This window comes from Notechis scutatus, chromosome 6 (assembly GCF_049901735.1).
Source record: "Notechis scutatus isolate UNSWTSFEM ecotype Mainland chromosome 6, rNotScu1.2, whole genome shotgun sequence".
NCBI lineage: Eukaryota > Metazoa > Chordata > Lepidosauria > Squamata > Elapidae > Notechis > Notechis scutatus.
The window spans coordinates 4,715,463-4,735,148 of record NC_142014.1 but is presented as its reverse complement, the minus strand read 5'-3'; the positions used below and the strand labels follow the sequence as shown (position 1 = coordinate 4,735,148).

At 41.2% G+C, this 19,686-nt stretch overlaps 2 protein-coding genes across 6 annotated transcripts in view; one reads left to right on the top strand and one right to left on the bottom strand.

Annotated features, from left to right (window-relative positions):
- Nucleotides 1–5,252: 5,252 nt before the first annotated feature.
- On the bottom strand, nucleotides 5,253–15,749 carry ZCRB1 (zinc finger CCHC-type and RNA binding motif containing 1). Of its 3 annotated transcripts, XM_087969272.1 has the most exons (9): nucleotides 15,487–15,739; nucleotides 14,681–14,838; nucleotides 13,083–13,173; nucleotides 12,905–12,933; nucleotides 12,621–12,732; nucleotides 12,439–12,546; nucleotides 12,065–12,174; nucleotides 11,880–11,955; nucleotides 5,253–5,476 (listed from the first exon to the last, which is right to left on the bottom strand). In XM_087969272.1, exons 3-9 carry the CDS (start codon nucleotides 13,164–13,166, stop codon nucleotides 5,348–5,350), a joined length of 648 nt encoding a protein of 215 aa, XP_087825398.1. In that variant the 5' UTR covers nucleotides 13,167–13,173; nucleotides 14,681–14,838; nucleotides 15,487–15,739; the 3' UTR covers nucleotides 5,253–5,347. The 3 variants fall into 3 exon arrangements, with proteins under 3 accessions (XP_087825398.1, XP_087825397.1, XP_087825399.1); XM_087969271.1 differs by lacking the exon at nucleotides 14,681–14,838 and having other exon boundaries at nucleotides 15,487–15,749; XM_087969273.1 differs by lacking the exon at nucleotides 14,681–14,838 and having other exon boundaries at nucleotides 11,880–11,952; nucleotides 15,487–15,746.
- A 24-nt stretch (nucleotides 15,750–15,773) lies between these two features.
- PPHLN1 (periphilin 1) overlaps nucleotides 15,774–19,686 on the top strand; it is a 45,581-nt gene continuing 41,668 nt past the window's right edge. The window contains exons 1-2 of one of the 3 annotated variants that reach the window (XM_087969268.1): nucleotides 15,774–16,094; nucleotides 17,893–17,938. In XM_087969268.1, coding sequence (XP_087825394.1) covers nucleotide 17,938 — 1 coding nt within the window. In that variant the 5' untranslated portion in view covers nucleotides 15,774–16,094; nucleotides 17,893–17,937. The remainder of the gene's footprint in view (nucleotides 16,095–17,892; nucleotides 17,939–19,686) is intronic. The other 2 variants (XM_026669123.2, XM_087969269.1) reach the window with 2 other exon arrangements.

Below are 19,686 nucleotides of genomic sequence, written 5' to 3'. Positions count from 1 at the left end.
CACAATACAGAAGCCTGATGATGGCAGATGAGATTCTGCTGAAACGTTGCTACAACTTTAAAAGAACTACAATGACGTGGGAAAATACCCGAACCAAGCCGAACACCATACATGTAAGTACCCATGAAAACTTAAGAAAACAAATATATATATATATATATATATATATATATATATATATATATATATATATATATATATTGTGTGTGTGTGTGTGTGTGTGTGTGTGTGTGTGTGTGTGTGTGTGTACACCGTATATACACATACATACCGTGTTTCTCACATAAGGCCGGGCCTTATTTTTTGACCCCGAAAAAGCGGCTAGGCCGTCTTTTCGGGGTGACTTAATTACCCCCATGCATCCTCGGGTGGGCGGGCGGCCGACAGCTTCGGGAGACCTTCCGCCACCGTTGCTTTTCCTTCTCCCTTGCTGCCGCGGCGTTAGAGCAACGCCGCAGCATTTGGCGCAGCCACGTGCGGCCAGTCAGGGCTCCTCCCTACAACCCGGAGCCCTGAGGAGACACTGGCTTCAGGCACTCCTGTCGCTGCCTTCCCTTTGCCTTCGAAGGCAAAGCGAATTATTTTAAAAACCTCCGCTCATCCCACCAGGGCCGCGCCGGAGCCGTGCTGGCTGGGCAAAGCCGGGAAAGCGAGCTGCTCTCTGGGGCGGCTTGCCTCAGCTTGCCAGCCTTGCCCCGCTATGAGACGATACTGTGACAGCCGCCGCTGCCGCGCTCCCTTTCTCTTTCCTCACCTCTCCTCCCTTCGCCGGCAGGAGCGTGCGCCCCTGCTGCCGCCACCGCCGCCGCTCCTGAGGCCAGCTGGGGCGGGCAAGCAAGCAAGGCGGCTGCGCTGTCTTCTTTTTCCCTCAGCGAAGCGCCGCCGCTTGCTGCCGCCGCCGCCACCTGCGATGGGCAGGGGCGGCGGCGCCGAAAATGTTCCAATTCGCTCTTCCGAGCAAAGCGCGAGCACCGAGTCTCCTGATATGAAGTGCCCCACCAACGCAGGCAGCACCATATCCAGGCATGCAACAAAGTACTTCCTAACGAAGCCCCTCCCCCATTCCCCATGTTTAAAAAGGGCCTTAATTTGGGGGAGGGGCTTAATTTGATTTTATGCCAATAAATCATGCTGGGGCTTCCTATTGGTGGAGGCCGTATTGTTGGAGAAACACGGTGTATGTATGTATGTATGTATATGTATATGTATATGTATATATATATTTGTTTTCTGAGGTTCTTGCGGGTATTTATATGTGGATCTTTGGTTATTCGGGTATTCTTCCGCGTAAGATTGGAAGTATCTAGGCAACGTTTCGATGAAGTCTCATTCATCATCTTCAGGCTTCTGTCTTCTGCTCTGTGCTTCACTCTGAGAAGCACAGAGCAGAAGACAGAAGCCTGAAGATGATGAATGAACTTCATTGGCGTGCCTAGATACTTCAATCTTACTGTGGGAACCCGAATAACCAAAGATCCACACACACACACACACACATATATATATATATATATATATATATATATATATATATATATAATTTATTTATTTATTGATTGATTGATTGATTTGATTTGCCAATTGTTTACAAGATAATAAGTATAAGTGTATACATAGTTGTGAATACATGAAATGGGTACATATAAGAAAAATAAAAGAAGAATAAGAGAAACAATAGGACAGGACGGTAGGCACGTTGGTGCGCTTATGCACGCCCCCTACAGACCTCTTAGGAAAGGGGTGAGGTCAATAGTAGACAGTCTAAGGTTAAAGTTTTTGGGGTTTGGGGAAGAAACTACAGAGTCGGGTAGAGTATTCCAGACATTGACCACTCTATTGCTGAAGTCGTTTTTCCTGCAATCAAGTTTGGTGCGGTTAACTTTGAGTTTGTATCTATTGTGTGCTCTTGTGTTGTTATGGTTGAAGCTGAAGTATTCATTGACAGGTAGGACATTGCAATGTATGATTTATACACACACACACACACACACACACACACACACATACACACACACACATATATATATATGTATGTATGTATGTATGTTTTCTTAAGTTTTCGCAGGTACTTACATGTATGGTATTCAGCTTTGTTCGGGTATTTTCCCACGTCATTGTAGTTGTGCTTTTAAAGTTGTAGCAACGTTTCGGCAGAATCTCATCTGCCATCAACAGGCTTCTGTATTGTGTCCGTCTGTGAGTCAGGCCCCCACAGTTGTTTCAGTTTTAAATTTGGAGCAGCCTAATCCCCCTATACCTCCAGCTCAAACACACCCCAACCAGGCACCCAGATGAAACCTAGCTTCCTAACAAATGATAGCCATCCATTTACCCGGAGCCAAGCTGCACAAAAGGCCTCCAATAAAGGAACACCACGTTGCCAGCCAATCAAGATACAAAAAGAGCCACAAAACAGACAGAAGATATTAGAAACACCAATCAAGCAGAACACAGCAAACTCCAAGACCAATAAACACAGACCAAGATTCCCAACCAATCAGGATGAAGAAAAAACCATTCTGGCACAGCAATAGGCTGCCCCAAATTTAAAACTGAAACAACTGTGGGGGCCTGACTCACAGACGGACGCAATACAGAAGCCTGATGATGGCAGATGAGATTCTGCCGAAATGTTGCTACAACTTTAAAAGCACAACTACAATGACGTGGGAAAATACCCGAACAAAGCTGAATACCATACATACATACATACATACATAGATACATACATACATATACACATATATACATATACATACATACATACATACATACATACATACATACACACACACATTCTGAGCAATATAACCCAGACTCAAACAGTTTTTCCTACAGAGAAAAAAATAAAATCCACTACTTACTTACCTGAGCAAACAAGCCTCTCTAGATTCCAAATTGTGGAATACATTACCACCAAAGGAACAATTGACGCCTTGTGTTGAGGATGGCCTAGCATAACTCCATTTCATGTTTTTTTTCCAGTGAGACCCGTCTATTAGGTCAACCTGGTCTATCCAATTATGGGACGAGCATACTGCCTCCGCTTTTGCCTTTCAGCCCCAATCCAGGAGTCTTTGTAGGCAGTCGCTTTTGTGACAAACTATTTTTGTGTTGAATTTATGTTTATCAACAATAAAGGGAGACTAGTATAGATCTATTTTAAGCTACTTAGCTCTCATCAGCTAGCCATACCCTTCTGGGATTCGAACCCGGGCTACTTGCACAGGTTAATACAGCTACCTAATATGCAAGTAGCCCGGGTTTGAATTTATTTCTTTGTTGGCAAACAGAAATTCAACATAAATTTCAACTGAATCTTCAAATCATAGGATAGCTGCAGGACATCCATGTTCTATTACCGTATATACTCGAGTATAAGCCGAGTTTTTCAGCACATTTTTTGTGCTGAAAAAAAACCCCTCGGCTTATACTCGAGTCAGATTCCCCTCTGAAATGAAAAAAAAATGGTGTGGAGCTCCGGAGCTGGGCAGCCGCTTCCCTGCTTCCGTGTTTCCTTTGCAACTTTTAAGCATGGGGGTAATCGGAAGCAGAAAAGTTCTTGCATGAGGATATATTGTTTTTTTTTTTTAACTGTTTTTAGGGGGAAGACCCACCGCCATGTGAGAATGCTCAGACCACGAAATCTATCCGCCCGAAAATAAGTGTGTGTGTGTGGGGGATTTTTAACAGAGGGAAGATGTAGGGAGAAGGCAAAAGTGACGGAAGATCCTTCAGGGGAAACTGAGGGGAGACTCACCCTTGGTCCAGATGAGCCCCCTTCCCGCCCCTAAGGAAGCAGAGGCAGCCAGCAAGGGCAGGCAAGCCCCGCTTCACGGACTCCGTCCGTCCTCGCTCCCCACCCACCCACCCACCACCCAAAGCCACGAAGTCCCCCAATCGCGCAGCCCAGAATCGCCCTCCCCTTAGGGGCAGCAAGGACGCCCGGTGTTTCCCGAGACAAGAAGCTCCGCCGTGCAATGAAAGCGCCCTGGCTCTAGGCTCGCGGGCTCAGAAAACAACGCGAGCCGAGTTCGCCGGCTCCGCTCAGCTTCGTTTCCTCAGCCCCAGCTGCTTTCAGCGCTGCCGACCAAGTGTTTCACAAATACCAGTGGGACTTCCGTCCACCACCACCCCTCCCTCTTTTGTCTCCTTCCTTCTGATCAATCACGTTTTCCCAGTATTTGCTCACAGCTGCGTGCTAGGCGTTGAACGCGGGGATTTCTGATTCCCCTTACACGCGCCTGGATATGCTGCGGGGCGTTTTCTTCCAAACGCCCCACGGGCAGAGAACACTGACTTTCATGATAGTGAGATCATTTCCCAAATTAATTGATTCACTAACCCAAAAGAAGAAGATGTTGATGACAGTGGGAGGCAGGGGTCACTCTCCCTTGCACGAAAAAAGCAAGAGCCGTTCTTATGATCTCTCTCTCTCCCCGTAATACAGTCAAGCCCTTTCCAGCATGCGCGATCCGCCCCGCCGCTTTGCACCTTGCAAATGCAAAAACCCGGGATTTTGCATTTGCAGGTACAAAGCTGCGGCGGCAGATCGCGCGTGCTAGAAAGGGCTTGACTATTACGAGGAGAGAGAGAGAGAAGATCATAAGAACGGCTCTGCTTTTTCTTGCAAGGAAGTGACTCCTGCCTCCCACTGTCATCATCATCTTTTGGGTTAGTGAATCAATTAAACCTTTCATGATAGTGATATCGTTTCCCAAATTTCCCTTAAATCAGGGAAATCACAAAAAAACCTTTGGACTGAGAATAAGCCTGTTCCTACGATGCCATTTTTGTTCACTGCAGTGTGAAAAGTGTGAAAAAAACACACTTCTTTTTCTTCATCTTCTTGTTCCCTATTTACTGGTCTCTTTCAAAGAGGAAATTGTGAACATCAAACTTATTCTCAACTGTCCTAGTGAAAGTTTTTATTGGTATCTATTTTTATTTTTGAAATTTACCAGTAGCTGCTGCATTTCCCACCCTAGGCTTATACTCGAGTCAATAAGTTTTCCCAGTTTTTTGTGGTAAAATTAGGTGCCTCAGCTTATATTCGGGTCGACTTATACTCGAGTATATACGGTACATTGTAGATTTTTTTCCGTATTGTTTTAATTTTTCAAATATATTTTAGTTTTAGTTGCTCATGTATGTTATCTGCGGTCAATCAGATGGAATGCTATATAAATGACAAATTTTAAAGAATATAACAACTGAAATAACAGTATGAAATAAACATAATACTATAGATGTTTAGTGCTCTCAAGTTACATTTTAATTACAAGAGTGAGGTCATAGTTAACAACAGTAATCTTATTTCATAAAGTATATTTACATAGTATTCGTATCAGTCACTAAGTTCTTCCTCATCACTGAAATATGCACTTTTTTTGATGCGTGGTCGTCTTGAATCAGATGTGGAGGCCTCACCAGCATTTTGAATTGAACTTTGCTGTTCTTCTTCAATTTTGGCTTGCTGCAAGGTAATTGCACAAAGCAAAAATGGGAAACAAAATTATATTAAATTCTGTAACACACAACTCTCCAAAATTGAGAGGCGCAGTTGTTTGCTTCATCCCTGTAATTTTTATTATTTTGAGCCCTACTATCCTATGGGTTAAATGACAAAATATTTATTAAAGAAAGGACAAAACAACAACGGTGCCTTCTTTCCTCAACTCATCGTGCACTTTTCCATAATAGAATATTGTGTTTTAACTGATTTATCATAGTGTTTGTGGCTACGTTCACAGATAACAATGAACCAAATCACAATGGCTGCACATAAGTCACACCATGATAGGATGGGTTGGGATGAGATGGGATCTTTATTGTCACTTTTTTCTGTGAACACACTGGCACACATTAAAAAATGAAATTCTGATGCTCGCTCTCAAAAGAAAATAAATATATACACATACGCATATGCTATACATATGAATACACACACACACACACATCAATCCATTTTGAATACATAGCAGAAAAAAAGAATCTTCAGAGTGATACAATGTTATTACAGAATCTAGTTGCTCTGCTTTGGATACCATGAAGCCTCCTCCCAGAAGATAACAAAGAAAACTGATCATGGAGAGAATGTGTAGCATCGCTGACAATATTGTGAACTCTGGTCAAGCAGCGCTTATATGCCATGTCCTGAATAGAAGGAGCAAGCATCCAATAATCTTTTCTGCCGTCCTCACCACTCTCTACACAACCTTCTGTCCGTAACAGTAATACCATATGACAAGATGCTTTCAACCATCCTTCTATAGAAAGTGGTGAAGAACAACCATAGCACAAGAGAAGCGAGCACTCTGCAAAACCAGAGCTGCAAATGCTGCAACAATGGTGCCCACGCATTTCTACCCAACATGTGGCAGAACATTCCATGACCATATAGGCCTTACCAGCCACCTGCAGACACACCATGGACAGCCCACAACCTGTTAGATGTCAAGGTACTCTTCGAACACGATGGACGAACATCATCATCGTAGAGAATGGTAAGGATAGGGTAAGGAAGATGTGTTCTTATCTTGTGTGATACATGATATCAATAGAAGAGAATATAGGTAGCTCAGGGTTGAACTGTGGAATCTAAGTGCTCTCTTGACTTTTTGGTTGCAAATCTTTCCTTTCCAGATTAGATAATACCACCAGTGCTACTTGAATGATGGGTGGGATTTGCTTGCCGTGCTATTGATGGTGGAGATGTAGGTAGTTTCTTAATTAGGATATTGTTTCCTGCTTGATTGATTGCTTGTTTATTCCAGTAGTTCTTTATACGGTATAACTTTCTGCTTGATTGCCTCTCATGTTAATCCTTAATCTCTTTACTAATCCTTAATCTCTTTACTAACTACACATACACAAAAATAAATGTGTGTGTGTGTGTGTATACCTATCTGTACTATGAATAATATATACAACATAATACTCCTTAATCTCACAACACACGGACAGATTTAACTATAGCTTCAGCCGGAAAACTGCATCCTAGACCAAGATAAATCCAAAAATTACTAGGGAATTCCTGGAGCCTTGACACTCAGACAAATATGCCATCAATACATACCGTGTTTCTCCAACAATACGCACCACCCCCATAGGAAGGCCCAGCATGTTTTTAGGCATAAAATGAAATTAAGCCCCTCCCACCAAATTTAGGCCTATTTTAAAACATGTGAAATGGGGGGAAGGGCGGGGGGCCTTGCTGTTAGGAGCGCCCCGCGGGCAGCCATGCCTCGCCACCAGCTGCTCCTAATGGCCGATCATGGCAGAGCGCAGAGAACTCCCTACTCCCGCCAAGTACCTTTGCTGCAGACCTGGGTATGGTGCTGCCTGCAGGCCAGGTCAGCGGGTGGGCGGCGGCGGTGTGGTTGTCAGCCTTGGCGGGGCACCCATCACCTATGCTTTCTCTTGGAGTGTCCTCTTCTGATTGGAGCGTCGCCGCTGCATTTGGAGCTGCCGCCGCCACATTTGGAGCGCCAAACGCAGCGGTGACACTCCAAATGCGGCGGCGGTAGCTCCAAACGCGGCAGCAACACTCCAAACGGAAGAGGACACTCCAAGAGGAAGCAGCAGCAGTGGGCACCCCACTGAGGCCAACATCCACGCCGCCGCCACCCACCCGCCTGCCTGAGGATGCAAGGGGGGGGGATTAAGTCACCCCGAAAAGATGTCCTAGCCGTTTTTTCGAGGCTCAAAGAAAATAAGACCCGACCTTATTTTATGAGAAACACAGTACATAGGGATAAACCACATTTATATACCACTCAAAAGAAACTATAAAAGCTAAGAAGGAAACAAAAGGTAAGAACACATTCGCTCTAGTACATGTAATCCTCAATTTACAACAGTTCATTTACCTGACCATTAGAAATTACGATGACACTGAAAAAGTGACTTACGACCATTTTTCACACTTATCACCATTGCGGCATCCCCTGGTCATGTGATTTATATTTGGATCCTTGACAACTGATTTACATTTATGATGGTTTTAGTGTCCTGGGTCATGTGATCACCTTTTGCAACCTTCTGACAAGCAAAATTAATGGGGACTTAACCATGTTACTATGGTGTTTCCCTGAAAATAAGCCCTAGCCTGATATTTTGGGGTGGGCCTAATTTAAGTCCTACCGCAAAAATAAGCTCAGGGGATAGGCATGGCTGGCACAAGAGGCGGCACACCAACAGTGTCTGGCAGCAGCTGCAGCCCGCCGGCCCCATGGTGCAGTGCAGATAAGTCGGACAACAGAGGCGGGAGGAAAGACAGGTGATCTGTATGTGCTGCACGGCTGCCTGGCTCACGGGAGGCTTGTGCAGTAGCAGGTAGAGGCATGGGGGAGGCAGGTGATTTTGATGCTGTGCATGGGTGCTTGCCCCAGCATGGCTGAGCCAAGATATGGTGGACAGAGTGGGTGGTGCATTGGGATCACCTGCCTCCCCCTCCCATGTCTCTGCTTCCGCCTAGCTTCACTGCATACTTTCTGCCCAGAGGGATACTGGAAGCTTTGTCTGCTTGCAAATAGGGCATTTTGAAATGGAACAATTAGCTTTGAAACAGAGCCATTAGTTAAATAAATAAATCGGGGGAAACATGATAATTTAACAACTGATTCTGTTTGGGCTCAATTATGATTGTAAATCAAGGACTACCTGTGGTCACAGCCAGATAAGCAGGGATGAACAGCAGATATCAATCAAGTAGAAAATAACTTAATCAAGGAACATGAAACCAAACATCACTCTTCCTGGACAATCCTGATCAGTAAAAGAAATGGCAACAAATTAGAAATACACATCTATTCAAAACACCCCATACTATCCAACTGCTCCATTACCAAAGTAACACACATTACCAAACCTCACAACAGGAACTGTGTAAAAACATTATTCAAATGAGCACAAATGCATTCCAGCAACCCAGAACACTAACAAAGAAAAAATACTGCCTATTCATCTTCCAATAAAATGGATACCCATTCAACTTTATTGAAAAGAAAAAAAAACCTGACTCCTCACCCCACTATAGCATTACCAGCGCAAGCTATGTATGACAAGGATAATATTGCTATACATCAAAATATCTCAGAAACAACCTACAGATTATTACACACAGCATCACCATAACCTACAAAACTAACTAAAGCCCTCCAAAATGTCATAAGTAAACCAGATGACCTAGTAGCCCAAGAACAAAGAACAGGACTTACCTAGAGCATATATTGTAAGGACTGTAACAGTCACTGTGTAGGACTAACAAGAAAGGCAAAACGTTAGGAGACCATATCCGTGAGCACCAACTAGCAGTCACAAGATACAATAAAAACTCCTTAACACAGAAAGAGACTCAGCTAGGAAACTGTGAGCATACTAGACCAAACAAAATTCCCCAAAGCTAGGGAATTCCTGGAAGTTTGGCACTCTTGACATCAGCCACCAATAGACATATTTACACACCATTCAAAAGAGACAATAAAAAAGCTGAAGGAAACAGAACTATCACAACACATTTTTTCCTGCAACCAACAGCCAGATAAGCAGAAATTCTCATTGCACGGGGGTTGGAGGCATCAAAGTGCTTCCAGGTTGAAAGGATCACGTGGTGACATTATTGTTGCCCAGGGGATACCCAGTTGGGGGCTCATTTCATGTCCTCAGCAGGAGCTGGACCAAAGGACAGGAGATCATCTTGCACTCAGGTCTCAAACATGAACTTGCTGCTTGTCAAGCCAGCGTCCTAACCATGCAAGCCATTCTTAAGCAGGGATTAATGCCATATGTAAACAACCAAGCTGAAAAAAAATCAAGCAGAAACAATACCCTAAACAATGAACTTCCAATATAGTTCCTTGTGGCGTATGTACATGTGTCCTTGTGATATATGTTCATATGTGCTCATCCCTTAATCCCACACACATGGCCAATGATCATATATACCAGTGGTGGCGAACCTTTTTGTTGTGTGCTGAAAGCGCGCACGTGCGCGTGCCGGCACCCACAATGCAATGCGCCTCGTCCTCCCTGCGCATGCGCACGCAACACCCCCCTTACCTGCGCTGCACATGCATGTGCCTCCCAGCTGATTTTCAGCCCGTTTGAGGCCATTTTCGCCCTCCCGGAGGCTTGAGAGAAGCCTCTGCAGCCACGGGAGGCCGAAAAACGGGCCTTCCGGAAATACCAGAAGTGCCCATTTTCAGCATCCAGAGGGCCTCTGGAGCCCAAGGGAGGCTGTTTTCGCCCTCCCGAGGCTTGAAGGAAGCCTCTGCAGCCTTTGGAGGCCGAAAAACAGGCCCATTTCGTCACTTCCGGAAATACCGGAAGTGACAAAACAGGCCCCCCTTTCAGCCTCCAAAGGCTGCAGAGGCTTCCCTTGAGCCTCCGGGAGGGCGAAAACGGCCTCAAATGGGCCTAAAATCAGCTGGGAGGCATGCACATGTACATTGCAGGTAACTTTGGCTGGGGCTCGCGTGCCCACACAAATAGCTCTGCATGCCACCTATGGCACGCATGCCATAGGTTTGCCATCACGGATATATACTGTTCATAGTACATTCATATATCCTTGTGATATATGACTCTAGTCTGTGTATGAAACCGTGACTATTACTTGATAATTAAATCAGATTTCATATTAAATAAGAAACTCAAAAATTAAGAAATAAACATTTTGCCATAATTCATAATCAATAAAGCTTATACCAAAAATAGTTCTCCCTCCTAAACAGAAGGTAGGTTGTCTTTCAGTCATGTTCCTACCTCTGAAAATCTGCTCCATTTTATCCCATGAACACTTTAGAGATACTGATTTACTATCTTAATTAATATTTTGAACATACAAGTAATCCCTGAGTTACGAGAATTCCCTTGACAAACATTCAAAGTTATGTGATAAGCGCCCCCTAGCACTTGCAAACAAATGCCAAAACTGCGAATCTTGCAATACCATGGCAGTTGTTCGCCCTTGCAAATAACTGCAAAGGCTCTGCAACATTCGTCCCGGATGTTGCTGGCCGAAATGGAGCTTCTGAGGGATGGATCTGCCATCCATTTCAGTCAGCAACCTGCCAGGCAAGGCCTGCGGAGACCTGAACGGAACTGCAGAGGGGTGCACACAGCTGAGAGGCCGGAGAGGAGACTGCTTGTTAGATCTTCCCAAGGTAAGTGACCCGGTGTGGCAGGTTGGGTGAGGGGGAAAGCAACTGTGGGGAGCATGAGGTATTTCAGTGGATTGGGGAGGCCCTGGGTAGTCTTAGCAGTTGGCCTGTTCCGTCACTAGGCCCCTCCATGGCCTTCCCCACTCTGAAATACCTCATGTGCACTTAACAAGCCTTGCATTCAATTAGCAAATATATGGGCGAAAGGAGTGAGTGAGTGATCCCATTCAAGGTACGAGATTCACTCTCATGAATCATCAGGTTACAAATGGAATGGGCAGGCTCCATTCCATTCATAACTTGAGGACTACCTGTATTTCTCAAAACTACCTGTATTTCTCAAAACTACGTGGAACCATGTTCCAAAAACCCTAATTAAATAATTGCCATTATTTAAAACCAAAGGGGAAAACTCAATAGGCTTAATTCAGCTGTAAATAGAAGCAAATAACAATGTATATCAATTGGTGGCCTGAGAGGAGAAAGGCCGTATTTATAAAAGTGTATCCATTTTCTTAGAAATCAAGTATATTACGAATCATGATATACTGTATATACAGAGACACGTTCAGCTGAATGTATAAAACCTCTTATAAGAATCTTAGCGATTATTATACGAAAGAAGAAATTAGAACAATCATTAACTGCAAGTTCTGAAGCCCTTAATTTGCTTTAAAAAGAAGAGAATAATGCAATAAATATTTATGTTAGTACCTGGAAAGCTATAGCTTGACTGAGACTGTCAAGAGCAGGATCTTCACCCTCATCTTCACTTTCTTCTTCTTCTTCTCTGAACAGCACAAAGGAAACAGAAAAACCCACATATATTGAATTGTACAGAACAGGCACTTCAATCAGTACATGGGAATGGGAATATGTGTTGTACATATTTTACTCACATTTCTTCTTGTTCAATTACTTTTTTCCTTTTCTTTTTATCTTTCTTTTTGGGAGGTTCACGCTCTCCTAGCATGTTTTTAGGACACGCATAACTTAAATGTCCTATTTCCTTAAGAGAAAGGAAATACTATTGAACAAGGTGAACTTGGAGAATATTACTTTTTACTTCTTCATAAATTTACCTTGTAAACAGTACAGTTCTATTCATTTTATAATTACTCTTGGAAAATGTAGCATTGTATACAGTTTAAAAAAATTATCTTAACTGACTGTACCAATTGATAACCATTGGTATGTATAGTTTCAGTGGATGGCATTAGCATAAGAACATGGCAAAAACAAATATCTCGTAGGGACATCAACATTTACTCACTCCACATTCATAACATTTTGACTTGTCATAGTAATTTCTCCTTCGGATGAATTCTGCAGCTCTTCCATTATCAATAGCGATACTTGCTTTTATTACTCTTCCAAATAGCTAAAAAATAATAATACAATTTTAGCTTTCAGAATATCTCAAAAGTTACTTAATAATATACCCTTGTCACTTACTTGTTTATTATTAAGTGCCCGAGAACAGTTCTGTGCTGACTCTTTATCCAAGAACAAAATAAATGCAACACCTTTACTTCTTCGTGTGTCTTTGTCTTTCATAATTGTAACTCTGGAAAAAAAAAATACTAATATGTTCACATACTATTACAAACAGAGAGGAAAGTTTTTCAGGTTGCCTATACTGGTCTTACACATGTCAAAAGATCTTGTTAAATTGAGGGTGTTGGTATTATTAGACACATTAAAGAATAAGCTACATACAATTTGATATTTATACTTACTTAACTACTTTCCCATATTTTGAAAAAATCTGAAAAGAGAGAAAAATATATAGCTTAGATTAGATATAGAAACAGGAAAGTAAATTCTTTACAAAACAGATGTAAATATAAATGCTCTATGATTATTCACACAATCAGATAGATTCAATTCTAATGTTTAATTTTAAAGTATACTTACTCTGTATAAGTCATTGTTTGTCAATGAAAAAGGCAAATTAGATACATAAACTGTGCTTTTGCTTGGTGCTAATCCTCCACTCATATTTTTTCTAGAAACAAAAAAGAAAATGTCATGTGAAAAGGAAGCCTCAAATTAAAAATATACAGGGTAATTTCACAACAATCTTACCTACCCTGAACATAATAGTGTTTAACAATGAAAACAATTATGGCAGAAAAAAGATGGTTAGGTTTTGTGCCACTTTGTTACACTTTTTCCAATGTTTATCTTTGGGGAACAAATTTCCTTCCTACTTTCTACATTCCCTTCAATTTATGCAAGGAAATAATAATCCTATTCACATAGACCATGAGCTAAGAATTCTAGTTTAATGAATTCTGCAATATAATCAAATATACCAACATATCTGGAAAACAACAGCGGCCAACAGGATGGAAGAGATCAATTATTCCAACATAAAACAAAGGAGACTCAATGGACTATGCAAACTATTGAATAATACTCTTAATTTCACAAGCTATCAAATAATGCTTAGCTCATCTAATGCAAATTAAACATGGGAAGATGCCAGATGTTCAACCTGACTTTAGATAACACCAAGAAATAAATACATTTACTGACACACACTGGATAATTGAGAAAGCTAAAGAATACTTCCAGTGGATACAGGTACTCCTTGACTTATGACCACAATTGAGCCCAAAATGTTCTGTTATTGACGTTAAGTGAGTTTTGCCCCATTGTATGACCTTTCTTGCCACAGTTAAGTGAATCACTGCAGTTGTTAAGTTAGTAACACAGTTGTTCAGTTAATCTGGCTTCTCCATTTACTTCACTTGTCAGAGGTCACAAAATGTGATCGTATGACCCCAGGACACTGCAACAGTCATAAATATGAGTCAGTTGCCAAGCAACTGAATTTTGATTATATGACCATGGGAATGCCACAACAGTCGTAAGTGTGAAAAAGGACATAATTCACTTTTCTTCACTGTCATTGTAACTTTGAACAGTCAGTAAACAAACTGTTGTAAGTTGAGGACTACCTGTATGTACTTCCTTGAAAAAGAAATGCCTCTAACTGTATTGATTATATCAACGTGAGAGGTCCTTTGGGGTGGGGGGGGGGGAAATGAGGTTGCTGGGTAAAACTTCAAATATTATTTTTCATATATTCTGTGGTTTAAATGGGAGGAGGCAATGGACAAGAAAATGAAAAGACAGTGAAGAAGTCTGTCTATGTGTATAAGAGAATTTAAATTATTTCTTGACCTTCGTTAAACAATCATCTTTTTTTTTGGTGAATGTATTAGAAGTCCGAAATAAATGAGCTTGTACATTGTTTTCAAAACTATGAATCTGTTTTTGCTTGGCAAGTTGGCAAAAAAGGAATGAAGATAACAGAATGTTTTCATTTGGGAACTCCTGCATTTTCTGACCTCAGACAAAATGAAGAAAGTTTTGTAAGTCTGAAATATGTTTAATGACAAACATTGGCAGGGAAGGTTTCAATGTGGGTAAAGGAAATAAATTTAAATGTAGCATTTACATTTTGTTCATGATAACTTGGTTATCACTCTTTGCTACCTACATACATTTATCTTTGGAGGGCAAAGCTCTCCCAGAGGCATCAGCATGTGAGTCCCAGCCCTTTTGTATATGTGCTGCAACATCTGAGCTTGTATGAAATAGGTAGAAACTGCATTGCCACATTTTATCCTGCAGGTGCCTCCATGCCACCCTCCCCTTATTCCTAGTTCATTTGGGAAATAATACTGTTACCAAAGGTATACATACCCAAATTCAATACTACTTACCAAAGGATTTTAAATGTTCCAATAACTTATCTATTATTTTGAAGAGGAAAAAGAGGAAAAAAAAGGAGCAACCTGACTATAGTTTGGGAGAAAAGTACGATAGCTCGAGAAATGAATGCACAGAACTGCAGACTATGAATGGTCCTTCATTCTTTTGAGATACCTTATTTCTGCTAATCCATAATTCAAAAGAATAAAGATCACCGTTCAACAGCAACTAGAGGCAACGCAAGGTCCTTGACAAAAATGGAAGGCACCCGTTGACCCAGGAATTAGCCTAAGGCAGGGGTCTCCAACCTTGCCAACTTGAAGCCTTGGAGGACTTCAACTCCCAGAATTCCCCAGCCAGCTCTGCTGGCTGAGGAATTCTGGGAGTTGAAGTCCACAAGTGTTCAAGTTCCCAAGGTTGGAGACCCCTGGCCTAAGGAACCTGACCACTTAGTTCCCGGTAGGATGAGGCCATGTGACAAGAATGAAAAACAACGGAGGCACGAAGGACGTCGTCACTCAGGCGGGGCCGAATAGGACCATACTTTCCCTTCCTTTATTCCGCCGCGTATCCACCAAAACAGCCCGGCTCTTACCAGCCTCCGCTCTCTACGCTCTGCAAATGAGACGCGCGCTGGGTAGCCGCTGTCAGGATAAGCGCAGGTGGAAGAAACTTGAGCGCCCTCCGTCATTTACACGCGGAGGGGAAGGAACCGTGCAGCGCCGAGGCTTAGCTCTCTTGCTATCTGCTCCTACTGCAACGCCAGCCAAGGCGCAGCTCCCGCTCCTCCATTTTGCCCGGCGGTACTTGTGTGCCCTCCAACTGTGGGCGGGACTCGGGAGGAGGGGAAAAAAAATAAAAAAAAAATGAAAGGGGATGCTGTCGCTTTCCCGGTGACGTCAGCGGCGCGCCGGAAGCTTCGGATCACACCGCTTGTAATAGGCGAGCCTTTGATTTGCGGCGGGTGAACTTGGTTTTTGGGCTTCGGACCGGCTTAGGCGTGCGGCGAAGGGTGACCGGTTTGTGGTCTTGGTGGGAAAGCGAAAGCTTATTTCTGCTTTTCCGTCCCGAGCGACGTGCTGCGACGCCCCCCCCGGCGCTTAAACCGCGGTTCACAGCGTGATCTCCGGAGGTTTCTTTTTCCCCGCTCATGCAGGAGCTTCCTTCTGCTTTGTTAGCGCGCTCGGTGGATGGACTAGAGGGGTAAGTGCAATGTCGGCCTGGGCTCGTTCGTTTGAAAAGTGATCGGATTGGCTTTCACGTTTAGGATTTGGAGCTCTGGGCCGCTTTTGTCCTTTATCACAGGGGTCTCCAACCTTGGCAGCTTTTAAGACTTGTGGACTTCAACTCCCAGAATTCCTCAGCCAGCTGGCTGAGGAATTCTGGGAGTTGAAGTCCACAAGTCTTAAAAGCTGCCAAGGTTGGAGACCCCTGCTCAGACTTTGGATCTGACTTCAAGAAAACTGCTTCGCGCAACTTTCCTTGTTGACAATTCAAGTCTGTAGGCTAGTTCCCTGTGATACAAGTCCCTACCGCCTGTGTAATGGGGTGATTCTTTTATTCCTCCTACACGCAGTACTGTATATATAATTTTCTTCGCTAACGAGGTAATTTAGTACAGGGCACCAAACCTCGTGGCTCAATATTCAATGTTGGTCACCGATTTAATGAGCTGCCCCCTAAAAGTGGTTAAAGCTAACTCATTGACTAAGCAAGGTTGTGTGCTCAGTTTGGAATTTTTGTTGTTGTCAAAGAACGGTATCTAATTCCAAACAGCCAGTCAATAGATTGCTCCTAACTGCTATTTCCTCATCCTATCAAATACTGTCAAGCAGGTAAACCTTTTTTTTTTAAAACAGTACTAAATTTCTATCCATCATTCTTTTTCAGAAGGTAAAGTAATAGCCATAAATTCTGTGCTCCCATATCTTCTATCCACAACAAGCCTCTGAGTACATTGGCTGTGAGATGACTGCTCCAAAGTCATCCAGGTAGCTGTCATAGTTAAAGATGGACTTGAATGGATCTCCCAAACTCAACACTTGAACTGCATTACAATAGATGGTTTATTATTTTTCACTGTTGTTGCAAGACCTCTTTTAAAACACGTTTAATTTCAGTATTGTGATTTCAGAATTAAATTATAATTGGAAAATGAAAAAAGAAGTACAGATTATAATTCTTTACTTCTCATCATTTTCCTAGTCCTATACTACTAAAGAAGCTACATACATCAAAAATCAAAGGTAAAATCAGATGCACAACCAAATTTAGATGCAAGTATCTACAGCTAATTGTTTTCTATGGATTTGAATCTAGGGCAACATTTCCATGGTAACTATTTACACTTTCATAGCACAGCCAGTCATCACTGAAGTGATACAAAGCCTGTCTTTATTATAAGTATCTTCACTTACCAACTGCTCATTTAGCAATCGAAGTTACAATAGCACTAAAAGAAATTTATGATTGGTCTTTGAAATTGCTTCTGTCACAGTACACTCCTGGTCATGTGATTTGGTTGCCTCAAGACCAACATATATTTACAATGGCCACAAACGTCTCACAATCACCATTTACAACCTTCACAGCCGGTTTCCAACAAGCAAAGTCAAGGAGGAAGCTGGCAGGAAGTCACAAGCTGCAAAAGCGTTTTTGAATTGTGTGAATAGATTGCATCAGAGTTTGAATTACTGTAGGGAGGTGGTTAAGTTTTGAGCTTTAGCGAAATAATCCACCTTTTAAACATTTTAAATATGCTAAGAAGCTGTGTTTATACATGATAGTTGTTTGAATGGGAAATGAATGGGTGGAATAGAAAGCCATGGAGTATTGTGCTCCACAAATCAGTTGAAAAAGGTTTTCAACTTGTGACTGGAAAGTATGGCTGATTTGGGTGCAGCACAAGTATCCTTGCTTAGTAAAGTGTATTTGATTATTCATTTGAGAGTTTAAATTATTGGCCTTTTTTCTAAGATGTTTTTTTTTTTTTAATATGCAGGAACTAGTTGGATTGGGATTAAAGCATAGTTGAAAGAAGCACAGAAGTAAGTAGATTTTTTAAAACATCTTTTTTGACAATGAAAGTAGAATGACTTCTAGTAGAAGTAAATTATGCTGTTTAAATTGATTTTTGTTTTTCTAAATTCTAGCTTTATACTTTGATCATTGCTTGTTATTTTTTAAAATGTTATAAATAAAATTTATTAATCATATTTTCATCATAAAAACACATTTCCACTCATTACAGTGTTCCAGTATCGGTGTTCACTCACATTGACATACTTTCTAATTATGTAGGTTGCTACTATATGTTACACAATTGTTTCTGCATTCAACTTAAAGTAAATATTTACAAGATTCCAAACAATATTTATCTCATCTAATCTAACTCCTACATACCCTTCATCTATCAGCTTTGTGTCTACCTTCCAACCAATTGTACCATAAATTTCAAATCTCATAGTACTCCGTTTCTTCTCTATCTTTTAGTTCCATCAATAACGTATCCATTTCTGCACATTCTAAAATCTATTTTATTATCATTATGTCGGAAGGAGTATTGTCTTGTTTCCAGTTCTGGGCAAAGGCAATTCAGGCCGCGGTTATTATATGAAGTATAATGTATTGGAAGTTTTTTACAGATATTATATCTTAATATACCCAATAAAAATATTTTTGGTTTCATCTTGATTTTTTGTTTCATAATTTCTTCTAGCCAATTATTAATTTTGATCATTGCTTGTTAATGATAGCTTGTGGCTAGGAGGGGAGCTGAGAAAGAATTTTGTTCCTTTAATTGAATTCTGTTCAAGTGAATCTTTTAATTCAAGATGGCAGAAGAGAAAATGTCATTCAGACATATGTTGTCTCCAGTACAGATAGTCCTTTAGCACCACAATTAGGATTGGCAAATTGGTTGGTAAGCAAAGTAGTTGCTAAGTGAAAATCATGCTATTGTGCTTATGTTGTTGCTTCACTTTTGCTTTACAGATTTTCTAAAATTGTAAATACAAGGATTTGTCATAAAAAAAACTTTTTTCATTATTGTCATGATGTTGAATGGTTACTAAACAAGGAAATTGCTAAATGGGGGTTAGCTGTAATTTCCTAAACTAGGAGTGCATAATCTGTGCCGTGTAAATCATTAGGCATGCCTTTGAGCCCCTCCAATTTGATAACAAAATTGTAATTTGTAAAGTGATACTAAAAAAAATAAAAACCTCCTCAATATGCACATATCATTTTAAAGGTCATGTGAAAACTACTGCATGCTTCTTTTTAATCTTTATAGTGAGATTCCAGGTTTCTCCTCTATAATATCCCTTTTATGAAGCCTTACTAGATAGTCAGTTGAAACAAATATTCTGAAAAGGATTGGCCTTTCAATATTGTGTGCCATCCCTTGACACTATGCTTTTGCAATTCAGTTAAGTAGTTTATTTATCTGCATCTTAATGATTTATCTAAATGAAAGCACTGCTTTATGATTAAGATAAATATTAACAATACTACTCACTATACTTGATATGCGGACAGTTTATGATGGGTATACATTATAAATATACTTTATAAATACATTATAAAGTATACATTATAAATATACTTTCATCCATATATCTGTTGAAATTGTTGATTTGTAAGTGACTGAAAGTGAGCTAAGAATTTAGATTTGTATATGAATCAAAAATGTTTTGTTGTAGATATTAGAAAAAAAGTTTTAACATAACATAAAAAATGTCCCAATTGTAAGTAAAAAAAACTTACATTTACACATTTATTACAACATTGAAGA